General features: G+C 41.3%; 1 protein-coding gene across 1 annotated transcript in view; it reads right to left on the bottom strand.

Annotated features, from left to right (window-relative positions):
* LOC133280684 (spermatogenesis-associated protein 7 homolog) overlaps positions 1-20,641 on the bottom strand; it is a 35,977-nt gene extending 15,336 nt beyond the window's left edge. The window contains exons 1-4 of the mRNA XM_061475603.1: positions 20,493-20,641; positions 8,726-8,799; positions 4,034-4,126; positions 817-864 (exon numbers count right to left, since the gene is read on the bottom strand). Of these exons, the coding sequence (XP_061331587.1) occupies positions 817-864; positions 4,034-4,126; positions 8,726-8,799; positions 20,493-20,641 (364 nt within the window). The remainder of the gene's footprint in view (positions 1-816; positions 865-4,033; positions 4,127-8,725; positions 8,800-20,492) is intronic.
* Positions 20,642-21,712: the final 1,071 nt, after the last annotated feature.

Raw genomic sequence — 21,712 nt, 5'->3', positions numbered from 1 at the left:
TTGCTTCCGAGTACATAATAACCTGCTCAAAGCAATAGCCCACTGCAGACCTCTGATACATGGCTCCCATCATGCATGCACTGTGGAAAAATAGAAGCTTTCATTTTTCCAGCTTTTGGGATTTCATTTTAAGATAGGGTGTTTCTGTGTAGAAAAGGTAGATGCTCCCTTGTACGTAACTATCAAATGGAGAAGTAGCATGTGCCACACAACCTGGTGAAAGAAGAAAACTAAACACATTCCAAAGTGAATGCTCTCTTTCCAGGGTAAGGGATGAATGTATTCCTTTTCATCAATCTTTCTTCCTTTCCAAAAAGGAAGGGCAGGAGAGACTGTTCCTACACGTTGGGTACTGCAGGCTTCAGCCAAGAGGTGGCGTTGGGGCGCAGTGCAATGTTCTCTTACCAAAACGCCATCCATTCCTCAAAACCTGTCTTAACTGTAGCATGCTTGATGCCCAGAGACACACGAAGCATTGAAGGAAATGAAAAACGCAGTGTGGATTAGCAAGGAATGCAAAGGGCCAGAAGTCTGAGTTTAGACTGGAAAACTAAAGCAATTTATGCCTCCAACAATCATATTGCTTGAAGAGAGCGTATCAGAGTCCCACAGTCTGCAAATCTGTGTAAACACAAACCAAGTGCTTGATACAGCTATTAGTAGATGCTAGATAATATTGTGTTAACCACAATGATGCATGTTTTCAGCATGTAGATGCCTCTTCAGAACACCTTTCATCCTAAAAGAAGAGTATTTCCAAACCAAACAAATGGAGACAGAGCTATTTTCAAACCAAAATGAAACAAAACTACTCACATTTAACACTGGTATGCAGACTCTTTGGTGCAGATGAATCAACAGCAGCTGTATTAACAAAAGAAGGTTCAGTCCAATGAAACACTAACATTACAAATAATCATATCAAAATGGATAGAGATGAAACTGATCATCCTAGGGTGCTGGTGGTAATTCCGTGTGGGAATGTGGCACCAGTCTGCATAATATAAGCATTATTAATAATGTAGATCTACAAACTACTAAGTCCTATTGTTTCCCTATTTTCTTCCTATTTCCTGCAGCTATCTTTGCCAATGGTCATCTCTCAAAAGGTAGCACAGCTTAAATGTAGTAAAGTTAGTTGAGTTACACCAACCACAATTATATCAACTGCAATTAGACCAAATGAGGATTTGAGCTCTTGTCTTTACCTGCATAGAGTAAGTGCCTCAGCAGTGCTGCTCCTGTTGGTTCAGTATAAAACTGGGATCTGAATTTTGTGGCTCGTGCCCAGAATTAAGGTATAAAAGTAAGAGCCAGTACAGCCACACCTATTAACCTTCATTTTAGTTTTCAATTTAAGGAAAGCTGTACTAGTTTAGTACTGGCATCTATTACTTCCCAGAAAGTTTATATTTCAGGGATGAGCAGTACAGCTGTGACCAGCCAGGGGAAACAGCCAAGTGATGCTTTAAGAGCAAGATTCAAGTTGTCCCTAAGTTTCATGTCATCAGTTCATTAGCAATATGAGTGATCTAATTATACAATTACACAACATGTTATTTGGTCGTTTGGTTTTCATTATGAAAGGTTAAAGCAAATAAGCTCCAAGGAATCAAGCCCTGTCCCTCTGCTGCTGCAGTCTTCATTAAGTCATGTGCCCATCCAGGAGGTAATATGGAGGTTAATGGAGCTGCATGTCTGATACTGTATGTGTCTGGATACAACTGAGGTATATGAGTAAATCCTATTTTTGATCGTGGAGGGAAAAGCAATCACTTAGAGAAGCTCAACATTCGAGTTTCATTTGAAGGGCACTGACTCTTCTTCCATCCAAGATGCTTCTGTGATTACTGCCAAATGTCACAGCAAATTTGAGTTTGTACAAGCACTCTAAACAAAGTTTCAGACATGCAGGGCTAGCTACTGTCTAGGGTGAGGCCAAACAGGCTGCACTTTGAAAGGCAGCTGTATTTCGAAAGGATTGAAGAACATTTAAGAGGACACTGGAGAAAGCCTTTAGACAACCCTGAGCAGATTTTTCAGAGGCATGGAATCCTATCATCTCTAAGGATGTACTGAACATACAGGGATGCCAGAGTGGGACTCTTCATCAGGGACTGTAGCAATAGGACAAGGGGTGATGGGTTTAAACCTAAACGGGGGAAATTCAGGTTAGATATAAGGAAGAAGTTCTTTACTGTGAGGGTGCTGAGCACAGGGTGCCCAAAGAAGTGGTGAATGCTCCATCCCTGGCAGTGTTCAAGGCCAGGCTGGACAGAGCCTTGGACGACCTGGTGTAGTGTGAGGTGTCACTGCTCATGGCAGGGGTTTGGAATTAGATGATTTTACAGTCCTTTCCAACCCCAACTATTCTATGATTCTGTGATTCTATGATTCTATGATATCCTTGCAATACTGCATTTATTTAAATGCATGTAAACATTTAGCTCTACGAGAACTACCTGTAGGAATGATGAAGCACTCTAAGAAGTAAAATAAGTGTTTTAAGACTAAAGGTTTCTGGTCTAGTATGCTACAAATCTGACTTTTGAAAACTATAACTTCACATGGCGAAACACCTAAGAATTAGATATTTTAGCCACTGGAAATTTAGGTTAGCACCTGCTGTGAGAAACTCTTCCCAGCTTGACTGAATTCTGCTACAGACAAGCAGGACTGACATTTGAAATGCAGGGAACTGAAAGCTGCTTGGGAGCAAAGCACTGGGCTCCTTTTATGCCAAGAATATCTCCTTTGCATTTTCTTCTGAGCTTTAAGAATGTAACAGACAAAAACTGCAAAACGTCTTTGGTTTCTTCCTTGTATTTTCTGATCTTCACTCTCACATTTAGGATTCACCAGTTGAGAATAAAATTAACTTGAATTACATACAGCAGCCTCTGCGGCTCTTAGTCCTGATGCTTCTGTATGTGTATGAGCCCTGCAGTAGGCCATGAATTCTACAGTCCTTAGAGTTCACTGTTTCAGTGGCATTAGCCACGCAAAAGCAAGAGTCACTTCAGTATTAAAGTGTAACAGCAGCAGTTCAGCCTCCAGCTCCCAATATGAGTGGAAAGGTCATGAACCATAGCACAGCGCAGGTCATGAAAGTGAAACAGTGGTTCTGATACCATGATAAAAAAGATGTGCTAGATTGAGCTAGGTAGCTTAAATTAAAGCACTTGGCACTGCAAACTGACAGAGATTGGTCTCCTGGCAAAAAATGCAGTAGCAATCTCATCTGCTGTTCAACAGCTATGGTTGTTATAGAGCTCACTGCATGGTATCAGTGTATTGTTTGGTTAGAAAGCCTTGGGAGCCCAAGGACTGGATGTCTTGCAAGAACTTAACTATGGCTATGACCATGCAACTCCAGTTGTTTTCGTTTGCCCCTGAAGCACCAGGAAGTTTACACAGCTCCAGACAACTGATGTAGGACATTTTTTTATTCCAAATCCTCTTTCTAGCAGTCTGCAGTTATTTACAGGAAGAAGAGTATTTGAAGAGCTCCCTCAGACATAAGTGCTTGCTAATGGAAATTCCTTCTAGATTATTTAGGAATGAAACTGTAACCTTCTAAATGTCAAAAGCTACAACCTCACTATTACTCTTCACTGGTTTCTCCCAATTAAACAAATACCTGCCCTAGTTCTCATTTTACCTTTCCTTTTAGTCAGCTACCATATACATCTAAACAGAAACCATTATTAAAATAACTTAGGAGAATTAAATATTTCCTTTGCTAACATGAATGTGTCCTTTTGTGAAAGTTTGACTGTACACTTCATGCTTCTTAACAGTTAGGACAAGGTTACAGTCTCAATCCTTGTCCCCTACATAATGTCCTACATATCTCTTCTTTTAGGGCACACCATGTTTTAAACCCTCCTACACCCTTTAAGTTAGTGACAGGAGAGGGAGGAAAGAAAGGGGGAAATTCAACAGCTAGCCAAAACTAAGGGCAACCAACACACCCTTGGCTATGACTTCATCTTTCAGCTATGTAGATGTTGTCGTCATAGACTATACATACCTTTGGCTGACATCAGCTTCTTGTAATGAGCAGCCATGTGATCTTGAATGATGTACTGGTTGGAGAGCTTGCAGGAAAGCCCCAGAGAAGAAGCTGCAAGAAGGAAATCTCTCAGTTCATTCAACCGGGCAAGTAATGCCTCGTGCAATAAAGGCTCTAAAAACATTTGAATATTTATCTCTTCTTGCCTGAAATAAAACCAAGTCAATATTCATTTATTTATCTCAAAAAGTAAGGGTAACACAAAATGTAACATGGAAAAGTGGTAACTTATTCTCATTTTGTATGGTTTTGGACACCTGAGAATTATAGCTTCCAGTAAGTAATGTATGAGCCTTGGATATTATAGAACTCTGGAGAGTAATAGAGGATCTCACTGCTTAATATCTGATATAATAAAAAGCATTTACATTTTGAAAGATTTAATACTAGAGAGTAGGACCAAGTGGTTTAAAAAGCTGCATATTAATATCGTGGTAATAGCAGGCCTAACTCTAGCACTCTGTAGTGAAGGAAATGGACTGGATACACACAAAGGTAGAAGTAGGGCTGAAAAGGAGCCAGAACACGGAGCAAAAGCGTGTTACACGCAGACTGACCACGACACCCCTCTGAATCTCTAACCCACAAGACTTCTCAGATTAGGAAGAACTTGTCTCTGTATCTGACATCAGTTCATTATCCCAGGAAAAAAAGCCAAGAATCAGATAAGCATTTACTCATTTCATACTTTAACCTGGCAGTGGCCAAGACAGATCACTGTCTTTCAACCTGTTTCTGAACATAAATATGATTTCTGAAATCCCTCTGTCATCATCAGGCAGGATTTGCAGATGGAAAGTTGCTAGCAAATAATCTTAAAAACTAAACAGCATACTGGCGATCAGAAATTTAATGTGCCTTTGGCCTTCCGTCCACAGATACAGAAATAGCCCTTACACTGAGATAATCAGCCCATCCACCCACCCTATTAAGATCTGGCTTTCTGACACAATGAAGTAAATGATTGTTTCATCGTTCATGTCCCCAATGTACAATTTCAGTTACTGTCTTAGTTTCAAAGTTTACATTGTATTTTGAAAGGAGAAATTAGGTTTAGAGTGTGGGAGTCAATCCTTCTAACCTCTCTTTGGCTTCTTTCTTGCTGTGCTGCTTTTTCTAGTCTAAATCTCTTGCCTAGCAAGTGAGACAATGCTATAAACTGTATTTTCACAGCTAAAGAGTTTGACTACATTCAATTTATAGTCTCACCTTTTGAACAAGCGCCATAAATAAGAGTAGGGCAGAACACCTATTGCCGTATTTGTTGCTTCATTTAGTATTATTTACTAACGTGCTCCTGGTAGTGACTAAAAGCCTGCCCAAAGGGCACTGGCATGAAGACCTGCTTTCAGCAGCCTGTCCAGGAGCAGCATCACATCCCAGCATGACCAGCTGCACAAAGGTGGTGTTACTTTAGCTCCATCCATTCTGGTTTTCATTGAACACATAAACACAGCCAGAGTGCTTATACGATGACACAAACAGGTACAAACAGAAGTAGTGACCCTGTGTTTGCTATAAATCAATGGAGAACTCAGTGCCAAATTATGACCAAATTCCATTTATTTCTTGTCTCAATGAAATTTAGCATGAATAGTATAGGTACAACTATGGAATCCAGTACTTGAAGCAGACAAACATAAAGCTCATGACATCTCTAATCACGAGCTTTCATCATGTCTCCAATTTCAATCAGGGAAACCACTCAATAGGTGTCAATACCATACTAAAGAAATCAAATAGTTACAATCAGTGCTATTCTGTTTCAAAGCTTTTATGTGCTTGAGATCAGTAGTTACTCACTCACTTCCAGAACTTTGAAAACTTAATTTTTTCATTAATTTTGCCAGCTGTGCTGCAACCTGTTGCTAGCAAAAACAACTGGAACAAGCTTTCCAGTAACGTCCAGCACCATCCCTAGCTGATGGGAGGTGGGAAACTCTACTGAATTCAACGACTCCAATGCCCTAAATCACAGCAGCTAGAGGTTCTTGTCACTAAGGCAAAAAAAAACAGTATTTTGGGAGATGCCCCAAATCTTTCCCTGATTGGCACTGTCAGCCTGATTTCAATATATGCAGTGAAGAAGACAGCATGACAGAAGAACAATGTGATAATCCAAACAGTATCCGAGGATTAAAAAGGGATGGAAAATCCGTTTATAAAAAGAACATTCTTCTCCAAATGAATTACCAGCCCAAATTTGAAATGCTGGAGATATACAAGGCACTAGTAGTTTAATCTAATTTTTGATCTTAAAATCTAACTCTATCCTGTGTCCAGAAAATCACTACCATTGTGCAATAAACCACATTGTGGTTATTCCTATGTAAGGAAAAAAACCCCACAGATTATTTTCTTCGCCAAAGACTTTCTGATGAACTTTGGCAACTCATTTGGTCTTTCTGTGTCTTTTTGTTTTTCTGCCAAGAGGACATGAAAAAACACATCCATTTTCCAAGAAGATGTTTCAAGGGTAAAAACAATAAAGTGGTGAGATTTAGGGGTGGGCTTCCCCCATCCCTAGAAAGGATGCTCTTATTTGACCTCTCTGGAGAGTTAACACTTTTTAACAGATTTATTCTTTTGTTTTCCTTTGCATTTTTGAAGAACTTCAAATTGAGGGAAAAGCTAAATAGAAGAAGAAATCTTCCAGGAATTCTTGGTAGTCCTGTTATGAGGCTCCCTTGATGCGGCAAACATATGTCAGGTCAGATTGAACCAGCCCTTTTTTGTGCTTTTGAAAGTCTTTCTAAACTTTGAGTAACATTGTACTTTCAAGACATTCATATCTTTGCTCCATCCCTAGCAGTGTTCAAGGCCTGGCTTGACAGAGCTTTGGGTGACATGGTCTAGTGTGAGGCGTCCCTGCCCATGGCAGGGGGTTGGAACTGGATGATCTTAAGGTTCTTTCCAAGCCAAACCTTTGTGTGATTCTATATACGAGCAAAGATCTTCAGGAAACACAGAACCAAGAATGAGGAAGAAAGAACAGCAACAGCTCTCTCAACTCTGACTCTTTTTATTTCCTATTTTGTAATAACTTTCCTAGTAATTTATTATAGTCCTGACTGTGTAGCTGTACAATGACTAATTTACCTCCTTTCCACTGATTGAATTGCAAGAGATTACTTCTGCAAATCATGTTTGGAGAATATATCATGTCATATCATAAATCCAGTCATAGCAGTATTAAAGTTTGACTAATACACAATGACAGTGATAAAACGGGTCTTTTCCATGGAGCTGGAAAACAACAATATGCTTTTGAAAACCACAAGAAGTGACTTTGCTCCTCACCAGATTGCTCATCCAAAGCCACTACTTTTTGGCTCTTAGAGGAGCAAAAGCTTGTTCTCAAGAACATGTAGAGTATTTTAGCTTTTAAAAGACTAGCATAACTGCAGAGCTGAGATAACACAAATAGCTTATACCATTGCTAACTGCTAATTCCTACAAGTGGAAATTTCACAATGGGGGGACAATACTACATGCACATTTAATCAACAAATAAAAACTCTTCAGTGATACTTAAGCCTCAAAAGCTTGGAAATACTGAGTTCTTATCTACCACATTACCGGGAAGTGGGAACCATCTCTACAGCATCCTTGGCTTTGCCTTTTGTAAACAGACAGAAGTATCTGTCTAGCATTGCAAGGAAAGAGCTATCTCATACCATAAGCAGAGGTTCACAGTTATGATCCTTCACCTCTATCTGTGTACTTCCTCATCTTGTATTTAGAGCCCAAATTTGAAGAAGAGAGGGACCACCTCTTTTCTCTGTGTTTGTCTCATGCTTAACAAGGTAGAATATTTGCCCATGTGCCATGCTATGGCCACAGGGCTTGCTTCAATGCAGATGAATATAATAAGCAATGAGACAATCTCTCAGCAGAATGGCCCAGTCAATGTCTGAAAAACATTGGGCAGATCCTCCTTCTTTGGTTCAATTGCATAGTTACCTCAAGCTGCTCCCCTTCTGGGTAAATATTTCAGCCTATTTTCAGCTACAGGACCCACTAGTAGGCATTGAGCTTTGGCTTCTGCTTTGAGCATCTAACAGTGGTGTCTCTGCTTCTGTTCCCTGCAGAAAATACATGTATATTCCTTTATACAGGAAGCCAGCATGACAGATTGCTGAGGTAGGGACACAATAGGTGTCCTCCTCTCAGTCCTTCGGGGTTCCTTTGGAAAGGTGGGAAGATGGCAGTAGAGTAACACCCTGTGGGCCCTTAAATGCAGCACTCCCTGTGTGCAGAGAGTAAAATGCCTCCGACTGCAGCTGGGCTTTGTCAAGGGAGGGACAAAGGACAAACCGGACAAAAGTGGAGAGTGATGGTGCTGTCTTTGCCAGCATTTAATTAAGGGCTGAAACTATATGGATTGGGAGAAGGTAGAGTGGAACAGCATTTCCAAGGAGGGAAGCTTCAGGCAAAACAGCTTTTCAGTATTCTTTTTATAGGTGCTTTGTAAAGATCCTGATAAGGAAAGCTGATTGCATGAATTAAGAAGGTGATTTTTGTAATAGCAGATATTAGAAGCACCTATCTATATTGTTAAAATCATAAAATATATATATTTTAATAATCTTGCCATATTCAAGCACTTATTCCAAAACTGGAAAACACAGTAATAATTTGGATACTTACGGCTACTTTTGAGACTCATGTGTCCTCTGAAAGGTCCCATCATGGAGTATGTAGGCACAATGGCTATCTGGAATCTTTGGTAAGGAAGTAAAAAAGTATTAGTTACATATTATGGAAGCATTAAAAACTATGATTATCTTTCTGCAGATCCAATGGGGATTACAGAAAAGTCATCTCCTGGCCAGAATGCTGCACTACAACTGATAGAGGTATGAAAAAGCTGGTACTTTTGAGTTTACTTTCCCAACCACATTACTTCTGTTTGTTGTTATTCCTACCAATTAATGGGACTTTTGACCAGGTACTCTGAGAAAAAAATCCCTGTCACAACAGCATCTATGGGGCAGTTTTCTGCCGGCCACAAAAATGAGCCATGGCATTGTGCAAATGTCACGTATTTTGCAATCTGAAAGATCATCTCTGCTACACATAAATCTTCAAGGGAAAAGAAGGAGGAGCTCAAATGCTACTGTGCTGCTTGTGCCCAAAGGAAACAGTGGGGAATAAAGCACAATATTAAAGTTTTCCTAAAGATACTCTACGAAATAAGATCGACTAACATCAGAAAGCCATACCTAGAAAAGCCAGTCCCAACACAGCGAAGCAAGCAAACAAGCCCCCTCTCATTTTAAATTAAGGGCAAGTTTCAAGAACACAAATTCCAAATACATGTAATTTCACCCATTTTATGAAGATGTGTCCCAGTGCTGACAGCTGAATTCATCTCAGATGGGTTGAAAGGTAAATTTTTCTGTATGCCTTAATAGCTGCGGGAGCCAGTTCTCCATTTCAAAAGCCACTTAGGTTCACAGGAGTCAAGCAAGAGATAGATTCAGGGAAATCCAGGTTTCAGTCCCTACCTGTCCAGTGGTGTGGTTTTCAACACAGTCATGATCCTAACTCCCATTATAACCACGGAGAAGCTGGTATGCTAATTTGCAAGTTTGATCCTGTAAAACTAAACATCAGTCCTCATTTTTAACTGGCTTCTAATTAGTGAAATGATTTGTCTGTATGCAAAAGTTCCAACAATAATTTGAACTATAGTTTAAATAATCTTTTTCCAATTGAAAAACTTATTTTGGTTCACCTTAAACCTGCTCCTGGTTAACGTGAAGCAAGCCAGTCATCAGTGCAATGTAAATACATACATAATCTTCTCCAGCAGATAAACCTTATCACTATAAACCCACACCAAATTGCTTCTTTAGCAGATAAGCCAACGGGCATACAGGAGCCTAAAGCTCAGCAGCTTTATACCCCAAAGAGTTGTCTACCAGCAAAAGTTCTTAATTGTGAACTGAAATGCCTGATTAGATTTGTGAGTTACAAAGGAAACATCTCCTTAGAGATGATCCTGAATGTCAAAGGGCAAGCCAAGCGCCATCAGAACTAGAAAAATCAATGCAATTCTTTCCTTGGTTTCAAAGCAACAATGTGATTTGGGGTAAGCACCAGGAGTATCTGACTCTCAAACAATAAAATGTTTACTTGTGTTTTCACACACAGATTTCCAGATAATTTTTGGCTTCAAAGGCATTGCTGCAGCTTTGCAAACCTTGTGCTACATAGCTGTGTTATACAGCTATAACCTAAGGGCAGAGACTTCAGAGACTGACTACAGGGTTTGGATCTTGCTTTGGCGACAGCTGACAGCCTGTTTTTCAGAGAGCACACTTTCAGTCAGGTCTCACCACAGGTAGTTTAGGTTTTGGTGAAATCATCTGTTCACAGTGTTCTTAAAGGTTAAAAAGGACCCAGGTAACAGAGTATTATAACTGTGTTCTGAGAAAACAAAAGCACAAGCAATACTTTTTTGGCTCAGGCTCTGCCACCTTAGACCTCAGGCTTAAAGCAAACACACTATGAAATAAATGGGAGCTTTTCCTCTGTGCCCATATTTCTAATTGGCATGGGTCCCTAAGTTAATAAAATCACCAAAAGGTCAGCTTCTTTTTTTGTCTTTCGGAAACATACTTCTATAGTAACAGCAGGATATGGACAAAGGAAGTCACTGCTCTTAAATCCAAGGCAGCAGATCAAAATATTTAATTATTATGTTTTTATTTATTTAGATATATTCCTTATGCATTTTTACTCTTGTTTTGAAAACCAGTGGAACTTAGTCACAGCTTCATATATACTGGCTAAAAACTTCAAAGCAAACTAACTTAGCTACATCTCACTGTATAGCGCTAATAATAATTTTGATTCTTTAATTTCTTTCAAAGTAAAATTTATCTGTAACTAAATCCTTACTTTTGGCTTTTTCTTTTTCTGTCAGACATCTCTGAAAGGCATCACAGGTAGGACACTATACTGAAATGAGCTCTTAATCATATGCAACTTTAGAACAGAGAGCAATTCCTTATCTTGTGTCCAATCCTACCATTTTATCTCAACAACTCTACACCACTATGATTTGAAGTGGAAAATCATGAGTGGGAAACTGCTATAGGCGAAGGCAGATAAAAATGGAACAAGCACGTATCAAAAACTGTACTTGTTTGACCCAAATACATTTAATTTAGTATGTGCATGCTATGTGCAACATGTGACACAGGCACTAAAGAGTTGTTATGATTGAAAACAGTCACAATAATGGCAGGTATTTAAGTAACTAGTGCTTTATATCTGCATTTATAGGAGTTCACTTAATGTGCTAACGCTGCTGTTGTTCAGACCCTGGTGGTGACTTACTGAAGTCTCAATCAACCAGGCTCTGCACAGACAGTCCCTTTTGCTCATTAGGGTACCCAGTGAGCTTCCAATGTTCACTTTCATCTAAATATCTAATACATGAAATTTTCTTTCTCATGAGAAGACACATTGCATAGTTTTCATAGCTGCAGCCATTTTTGACTTATGGAGCCCTAAAAGGTTCTAGAAACAGTGCATTTCCCCATGGAAAGCCATTCAAAAAGAGAATTATTTTGGCAGAAGGCATTTTGAAAACCAGTGAGATGACAGTAGAAAACCTACTGTGTTCAAGTTATGATGATTCATTGTGGTCCAGTACCACACAGAGAGCCAGAGCATATTCAAGGTGATGCCACAAGCAATATGCTCCAGTTTATTACAAGATCAGGCCTTGAATGATGAGCACCCTTTTCTAGAGCAAAGTGTCTGATAGTGAAACAAGGGAACTACCTGATGGAGTTTCTGAATCCAAAGGGTACAATCTCTTAAAGGCAGTAATTCAGCAATGCTCCTTACCACAAGCTTAAATCATGTGTGCTTTGTAAAGCCATACTTTAGTACTATTGCTAAAATAATTCAGCAGCTATGCAGATGGTATTATTTTTGCCTTTTCTTAGAAAGAAAACAAGAAGTATATAACCTTTGCAGGACTGGTGTTAATTTTTGTGAAGCTTTTCATTGGAGCCATAGCAAACTGAGAGACAGCAGAGCTTCTGCCTCATCTCTGCTTACACTCGGGTACAGCAAGAGAGGCTGATGTGTTTTGGGATCATTTCAGAAAAGAGGAGTTTCCTAAAGCTGTCATAATTTATGCCCACCTTTGTTGAATCTCTATAAGACACAGTAGGGAATCTGTACTGCATAATCAATAGTTACACACCCAAGTATAAGTTAAGCTCTGATCTCTGCAGCCATTTAGCAAAAGAATGAGTCTCAGATCTAGTAAAGACTTATTTCTATTTAATGACGTCCTTTGTTGTCATCAAGTCTCTTCAGTTTCTTGTATTTTCCACATTTCTATAACAGCCAAATCTGTCTCACTGTAGCACCTATTTTATTTGTGCCAAACTGCTTTAATTTCACTTATATGATTATAAGAAAACAATTTGATTACTAAGTGTTACATTCTGCTATTTCACATCACTGCAGTTCTTCTAACAGGAGACCCAAGCTGTAAATTACATGGAAGAAAAATCAGATTTTTCTTACAGCAGACAGATAGATACTAAAATGTTAAGTTCTTTTATCTTAAACACAGCACACCTAAAAAAGGTGACAGTAAAAGTGCCAAATGGAAGTTACAGAAAAAGAGAGATGCTTTTTACATTTTACCTAATGATAATACACAGCTACAACATGACATTGCTAACTGCATTCACAGAAGACAGACCCTTTCTGGATATTTTGCATTACGTACATACAGCTGAGCGATTGCTGCAGTGAGAGGATCACTCTCCAAAAACAAGGGTTTGATTCTGTAGCTTGGCACTTGCCTCCAGCAAGCTGCTGAGTATCAGCTCCCACACCTGCAGGGCTTTCTGCGCTGCAAGATTTGGCTCTCAGTACAAAAGTCAGTGACAAGTGCAGCTATTAAGAAGGTTTCAACAGCAGTCTAGTCTCCTGTTACTCACTATGATAGAATATTCTGCTTCACGTATTCATACTTAAGGACTTATCGCTGCATACTATAGTGAATTAAAAATTAGACATATGTTAGGCCATTCCCATTTATGGGAACACAAAGTTTAGCATCGTTCTGAAACAGAAACAGATCTGATCATCTTCGCAGGGGTTTCCTACTGAGTTTGGGTTGAAAGGAGTGGACCTTCATTCACAGCAACACAGAACTACAATCTCTGAGATATGTATATGACATTTAAAATTCAGAACTGATTATTAAATATACATTATTTGTCAGCATCCCCAAATCCACATGAATTTCCTAGCGGCCTGAAATCACTCTGGGTCTGTATTTGAATACCTGTAGCATAGAAGTCTGTGTCCCTCATCAAGCATCATATATGGAAGCAGCATTCTCAAACTTAATCCAGAACGTTCAAACAAACCCAACTTGACAATTGTTTGTGCAGCACTTTTGGTCCGTTTGTCAAAGTAGGAATAGTTCTCAAAGAAAGAAGAGGATTTCACTGAACTTCAGAAATAAAACCTGCAAGGAATCCTTTCAGCTCACTTGATGGGCTGTGGGAGACTCAGGACTCCAAAGCAGTACCACATATGGCCTCCTCTTTTTGGGCACTGAATCCACTCCAACACCCAACATTTCCAGGCTTTGTGGAAGTACCAGGGCCATCCTCTCTCTCTTGTGGACCCAAAAGCTACACATCATGTTTGGCTTTCCAGTTGAGCAGCTGGAAACCTTTGAGAACTGAGCTTATGTCAAGGACCCTGATTCTTGAAGCCCTGGGGTACCCTCCTCCGACTCACTCTGGGATGAATAGCTAACAAATGTGAAAGCCTAGGGATTTGGGAATCTGGAGACAAAGCCTTCAGATTCAATGCATTTAAAAGAAGTCATTTCAAGGCACAAGCAGAGGGGTTCTAATAAGTCATCATTTATTTTCCTTTGCATGGAATAGGGGTTCTGCCACTTGACTGCCTCTGCTAAAGCCTAACGTGCTTGTACTGGGTGAACACTCTGATATTTGGACTTTGTGGTATTTAATTATTTGCTATCTAAACTGCATGATGAACTATTAAGAGCTGGAGGCAAATGAAGCAACTGTTGCAGTTGTAAAAGCAATGCCTCAGAGACCTCCTATGAAGGTATGTGTGAACCCGTACCCAGGCCATCCTCCCACTGATCAGCAGGATCCAATTTTAGCAGTGTGCTTGTCAGCTGCAAGGCCCCTCAATGGAGCAAAGACTCTCCTTTTCAAATGCCTTTGCTGTCACTGGGTGGTATCCACTCACAGCTACAGAGAAAACATGGAGAAGCAAGGAGAGACAGATGAAAGGAAGAAAGATCAAGGCAGTCCTTCATTGAATCCCTTTGATGTGAAAGGGAGATGTTACAGTTTGGGGATCTACAGGCAGAAAAATAAGAACTGAAAACAAATAATAAGAAAACCATGAAAGCATGTGGGAAAATGATAACTCTGCTCTCTATTCTCTCTTTTCATTAACAGAACATGGTTTAACTAATAATATATTTTTGGAGGTTATCTTTCTTTTCGTAAGAGCTCAGACTTTTCACTCACTTCTGAACGTCATTTCTGGGTAGCTGCATACAGATCAATTATTTGTTCTCATTCAGGACAGAGTCATAGTTTCCTGGTAATACTTTCAAGATTCTTAAATAAATAGATGGAGCATTATAATTGTATCCACCCTTACATCCCAATTAAACAGCTGTGGGTTGCTCCTGTACCGATTAGCCTATACTCTTGCCCTGCAGGACAAAGAATCACTCTTACTGGGCTTTGCACATCTTTTGCACATTGCTCATCTGCAATTTGTCATCCTTTACACAGTTTCCAAGTAGAGAACTTCTTAACAGCAAGGAGTCTATTCATTAATATATAAAACCTAGTTGATGAAGAGCTAATTATTTGATTGCCTGAGAATGTAACTGAGCCACCTCTCAAGTACCCAGCCATGCTGCGGTAGCTCCTGGATGTCAGTGGGCAGCACAGTCCTTATCTCAATAAAGGCAGGAGCCATTTCTTTGAGTTTCTAAAATAAGCACATGCTGTAAGTGAAGCACTTTAGACTGCATTTATCAACAAGAAATATGGCCCCATCCCGAGCAGGTAAAAGCAAGATATAAATAAATTTATACTGTCCCTGCTGATGGATATGAACCTGTTTGCTGGCAAATTGCTTCAGTTATTTTAGACTCCTCTGAAACCTCAAGTCCTAAAATAACTTCTGTCCCCCTCCCTCTTCTAAAACTCTTTTTCTCTTGTTCTCAGCAGGGAGAAGGCTGACTTTAGCAAGATGGACGCAATACAGTCTTTCCCTTCTCCCCATGTCCTAGAGTCACCTTGGACACGGTCTACACCTCAGAAGTATCCTTTTCTCTTCTGCCTGGGAGGATTGTGGCAGCATCTGGCCAAGGATGTACAGCCTACTCCACCAGCAAGCTCCGCTCTCCCCCAGAGCAAGAAAATGCTTTCTCTCTATTGCCTGTGAAAGGGTTGAGCATTGTGGCAGTGGAAATTTCCTAGAGCTTCAAATGGCCATGAAGGGTTCTGCTGCCCTGACTGTGCAGCAGTGTTCTATCTACCAGGCTGGAAATGACTTCAGGAATATCTTTATAGCTAGTGCATAACTTAGAGCATCAAAGACCATGATGCGTACCTTTTACCCTTCCAATCTGTCTTGTCCAGTTAAACCAGAGATGTAAAGTTTCTCAGGACTATAGTTGTCTTTCACTCTGTGCAGAACTGTGCCTCACAAAATGAGTCTTGATTTATCACATTTAAACACAAAGACAGCACAGCCTCCAAGTCATGAGAAATAATCTAAGTACAAATAAGCACTGAAACATGAGATCTTTGAGAACTCTGAGGTTTGTGTCCACCACACTGGTTAGCTAAAGATTGAAGACTATCTTTCCCCACAGGGCTGAGAAAGGAAAAATTGAGGAGAGTGTGAGGGTTAAGTGTTCTGTTCTTGTCCTATTCTTCAACTTTCCCAGGCATCTACTTATAGCCAGTATTGGAGATCTATTTGGCTAGATAACTTCTAGTCAGATGCAAGGCAGCACTGGTAGAGTGTTTTTCATTTTAAAGCCTTCTTTACGTACAAATTGTAAATGATATTATATATATATTGTAAGTTATAAACCCTATTCAGTCTCAATTTCTCCTCACAGTGTAATGTGGCTGATAACTCCTCTCTTGTTTTAAGCATGATACAGCCACAAGCTGCATCAGGGCCACTGACCTACACCCAGAAGAAACCCAAACTCTACCAGTCTTGCATGTTTTAATTTGTGTTTAGTCTCCCCTTGCCTATAAGGGCTAAACTGCAAGTAATGCTTAGTGAGGGAAAAGAAAAGAAAGAAAAAAGGACAGAGCAAGTGCACTCTTAAACAACAGACCTTCATACAATATATTCTGTTCATTTTATCCTATCATTTAGATACCAAGGAACGGCAGGACACGTGTGAACTATATTCATTTAAAAATAACAATGTATCTTAAAGAAGAAATTAAATCAAGAGGATAAGAAAAGAGCTCAGGAAAAAAATTAACCCAAAAAGCTGGTAATTACTGTCTCTTCTCCCTTGAGTTTTTGGGTATTTTTTCCTCTACTCAACTGTATGACTTTTTCTACATGACATGATACTGGTACGGTAATGCCTGATGAAGCAAGAAATTTTGAAGGCAACTTCTGTTCCATACAATGAGGAATTACTGAATTTTCCCCTTTTTTGTCAGGTATAATGCATTGGTATCAGTACAGTTGTGGGAACTACAGTATTACATGAATTAACTACATGAATAAGTCTTGTCATTTATTTTGATAGGACTTTGACAAGAAAATAATTTAATTCCATTAAATTGTCACGCTATTTAATTATTATTGTGTTATTTCTGTTTCCCAGTTTTCAACTCACGGGACTGTAAATCGTCACTGATGTGCCTTGCGGTAGGTCAGAGGTGACCATCTTGAACATAAGATCCTCCCAAGGAACTACAGTTCGCAATTGAAGCCTGCTGGCTCACAGCAGTTAGCTACAAGTTTCAACAGTTCACAAAGGTAATACAGCCTCTTCCTGCAGCAGCTGCAGCAGACAGAAATAACAGACTCATGGCTGAAAGGGAGAAAAAAAGAACTGGGGAACTCTTCCTTTTCTTTATGTCACTTCAGGGGCATGCTGCGCACTTGGTGGGGCTGCCAGGAAGCTTACTACAGCACCTTTGGCACCGGTGAGGAATAATCAGTGTTTGGTGTCGCAAAGCAGAGTCGAGATCAGCCACAACTGGGGCCAGGGCAGTGAAATGGGAGGGTGAAGCTCTGGATGCTAGCAAGCTGGAAATTTCTCCAGAGTAGGCAAAAAACTCCCAGTGGCCACAAGCCAATAAACCAGCTCTGTTCCATGTAGTCATACAGCCTCTAGCATAAGGATAGCAAGAACAGCGACACATCTGTTCCTAAATGCCAAAAAACCCCACAGGAGGATGTATAAAGCTCAATTCAGAGGCTAACTACAGGGCCAGGATAAATCGTTGAAGATATGAACACTGTCAGTTCAAGAAGCTGAGGACTCTGTAACTTTTTTTGTGACATAGTCAATAAAATGATTGCTCTTTTGTACCAGAACTGCAGCCCATCTAGTTCAGCATCCTGCCACTGGGATCCTGCCTTTCAAGTACCTGAAAAAACCCTGCAGCAAGTGTATGTATAAAAGCCAATCTGTTCTTGTCCTCCTCCTACATCTTCTAACACCCAGAAGCTACCCTCTGAATAAAGGAAGAAATTTATTACTCTTCCCAATAAATCTATTAGAATTCATTACAGACTAGTTGATACATCAGTTTGTGTCACCTCTAAACACAACTGAAAAGATGAGAAACAAGATCTTGGCATTTATCAGTCCTTTGTAGTCTTAGCAGTCACTTCACCAGGTGCCTTGAAAGCATTTCAATGCCTCTAAATCACTAAGTAATATTAACTCAACATTTATAAGTTTTCCAAGTCCTCCTTCTGTTAACTGTACATGGTGACACTTCAACCGATGAGGCCAAATTAGCAGCTTCCAAGTTTTAAATAATTAAAGACAGCCACTGCTATCTAAATCTGCTGAGATAATATTAAACCCATGATTTACTGCCAAATTCTCTGAAGTTACACTGTCACAAAGTTATCGTGGTATTGAAGGACAGGGCAAAATATACCATCAGATATTAATGATAAACACAGCCAAGATTTAGACCAACATCTTTTGGGGAGAAATATAAATTGTAAAGTGCTTGTCATACATTTGTATGGTGTTGGATATTGCAGGATGAAAATAATGACATTCTAATTCTTCTTTCCTGAGTGACAGGGATAAAAGCTTTAAGTAAGAATTCACTTCACATGCAGCACAAGCCCAACGAGCTGTAAATAAAACAGCTAAGACTTTGCCATTATCTTAAGGGCTGCCAGGCACCAGCCAGATCTTTCAGTCTTTATTTACCTACCTGCCCCTCTATATTCTGTGGTGTTTCTTAGAAAAGATCAGAGGTCTCCACATGTTTGGGAAACCTACAGCTCTTCATACACAAATGAGCGTGTTTCTATAACCTCAGCTATGTAACTGTTTCACTTATTTAGATGAGAACTTTTTCATTCTGTTGCAATTTCTTGCCGTTTTTTGCATGCCGGTCAAAAAATCCCCAGGAATCATTGTTTTGTAATCCATTAAAAAAAGAAAGGTAGGAAAGAAAAAAAACAAACCCAAACATAAAATCTGTTTTCCTCTTTTATCCTTTACAAAATTGGCCCAGTAAAATACTTAACAAATACATAACGACTGTAACAGACAAGTACATTTTACTTTCAAGTTTCAATCACTGCTGCAAGTTTGCTTCCAGCCCCAGTCCCCACTGGAGTCCATAATGGTGTTGACATTGACTTCAACAAGGTCACAATTCAATTCTCTGGAGGCCCATGGGTGTTTTCAAGCAGGAAGCATGAAGAAATGCGGGCAGGTATGTGTGTGTTTGTGAGACCAACAGAGAGGCCACACCTCTGTGTTCAAGAAACTATGTACTCCTCTGGTTTCTTCAAATACCATGAGGGCTTGGCTGGAAAAGACTTTGTTGGCAGCGAAAGCCTTCATAAAATGAAGCCTCCAAAGTGTGTAGCAAAACTGGCCTCTTGCAATTAAACTTTCCATTTTATGAAAGAAAGCCATTTTCTGCTAGCAGTTCAGCAAAAAAAAGATGTACCTAATAATCTTTCAGAAGGGACTATCTTCAGATACATGAACATTTGCAATAGACTATGTGGCTGCAGCAAAATGCTGGCTGTCTTTATTATGGAGACCCAGCTCTTCTTCTCAGTAAATTAGTGACCTTTGGTGAAGTGGGATAGCCACTTGGAGGGGGGGGGGGGGGGGTGTTGCTTTTTCTTACCTTCTCAAATGATGCCAGACACAGGTTAGCTCAGAACACAAGCAGAGCATTGAGTAGGGCAAAACAACATTGAAACTACAGCTTTACAGCCACACGATTCTGACTTTCTGGTTTTCATTGTGCAAGCAAGAGCTTTCCTGTTAGAAGGGGAAATCAGTTGAGAGAGAGAGCATACAGCATAGTAGGGGAGCCCTGCTGTTCCTTGCAGCAAGAACGTCAGAACTGGAAGGAGGAGGTATTAAATGTAATTCCCTGCTGCTCGCTCTCTTAAGGCACAGACAGTTCTCTACTGGAGGCCTGCTGGCTGCAATCAAAGGTGGCCCTAGGAGACCTTCTCCACCATAAAGCCATAAGCAGCAACAGCAGACTATAAAGTTCTTAATTCGATTTAAGCACAATCCTGGAAGTCTTAAGCAAAGGAGAATCCTCAGATCTGGTACTTCTGAGTGAGGCTCTGATTGCCCAGAATCATGGAGTGGGTTGGGTTGGAAAGGCCCTTAAAGCTCATCCAGTTCCAACCTCCTGCCTCAGGCAGGGACACCTTTCCCTGGGCCGGGTTGCTCAAAACCCCATCCAGCCTGGCCTTGAACACTGCCAGGGATGGGGCAGCCCCAGCTTCCATCCCTGGCAGTGTCTCCAGGGATTTCACAGAATCCCAGGATGGCTGAGGTGGAAAGGGACCTCTGAGGGCAGCTGGTCCAGCCCCTGCTCAAGGGCTGGTGCCCAGGGCCATGACCAGCTGGCACTGAGACTCCCTGGGCAACCCGTGCTAGCGCTCTGTCACTTTCAAAGGAAAAAGGCAGTCCCGACACTCAGGAAGACGCTCCCGTGCCGCAGCTTGTGCCCACGGCCGCGGGTCCCATCCTGGGCTCCACCAAGAGCACCCTGAGCTGCCCGCTGCCCTCCGCACAGCCCCGGGGCAGCCGCCCGTCCCCTCCCGGCCTCCCGCGCACCCACCCCGCCGGAATCCGCGTTACCTCACCGGCGGAGGGCGGCGGGAGGCTCGGGACCCGCACAGCAGCGGCCGCTGGCCCGCGGGGTTCCGCCTGGCAACCGCGGCTCCCCGGGGAGGAGCCCCGCGGCAGAGCCGGGCCGGGCCGGGCCGTTCCCCCTGCCCCGCGGCCATGTCCATCCGCCCCCCGGCCCTCTCCTCCCCTCAGGACGCGTCTGGAAGGCGCTCGCCCCTCGGCAGCAGCGGCGCCGATGGGGCATTTTGGGGTCTCTTCAAGTGGCTCCTATTTATGGCTCTCCCACCTTAGAGCCCAGCCTGGGTCTCGGCAGCAAAGCCTAGTGAAGCATGCATGGGATGCAGCCAGGGAGCCAGCCCACCACCCCCAGCGCCTTCAGTAACCAAGGGTGAGTGATAAAACGTGTTAGCTCATCGCATTAAATGCTCAGAATCACATTAAATGCCGAGATAATGTTAAACGTGAAGCTAATATTAAGCATGAAGCTGGGGCTGCAAGCACCACACGCGCCAGGCTGCAGGCAGGCACCTCCACCAAGGGCCTGAGGGAGAGGAAGCACTGAAAGGATCAGAAGGACAACACTGGCTGACCTGTTCAAACGTGTTACAGAAAATAAGATCTTGGAAGCAGTAATGTGTCCCACACATTTAATGTTTAGAGTGGTAAAGAGCTGGCAGAGAAACATAGAATCATAGAATGGTTTGGGTTGGAAAGGTCCTGAAGATCATCTAGTTCCAACCCCCTGCCGTGGGCAGGGACACCTCACACTAACATGTTTCTGTGCAGTCAATAACACACTATTGAGATGATCAATTGAAGCATACATACCAGTCATAAAACTTGCGTTTTAGCAATATCCACTTTTTAGCATTATCTTAGAAACAAGCATTGTTGTAGGAGCTCATTAGCTTTTTGAGGACCTGAAGGGTTTGTTCTCGCTTTCCTTGGTACATTCAATTCACATTAAACTCAAAAGAACCAGCGGACAGCTTAGGGCACACACATTCCGCCACCCATTAAGTGACCAAAGGATAAGTTAGGCTTTATGTGAGCACTGCCCTGATACTCTCTGTAGTTCTGTAAAGACATGTTTATCCAGACTTCCGTGTCTTCTGCCTTTCAGATTATGCAGCTCCAAGAGGAGCTGTTAAGAGGGGAACACCGGCTGCAATATCAGGCAGAAAGGTGAAGCAACTGCACAACTGCGCAGGAATGCTTTCGTTCAATAC

This window comes from Pezoporus flaviventris, unplaced genomic scaffold (genome assembly GCF_033815535.1).
Source record: "Pezoporus flaviventris isolate CSIRO_AGI_PZ_B2104156 unplaced genomic scaffold, CSIRO_AGI_Pfla_v1 ptg000083l, whole genome shotgun sequence".
Lineage (NCBI taxonomy): Eukaryota > Metazoa > Chordata > Aves > Psittaciformes > Psittacidae > Pezoporus > Pezoporus flaviventris.
Note: the sequence above shows the minus strand (reverse complement) of the source record. Positions and strands in the feature narration are given on the sequence as shown.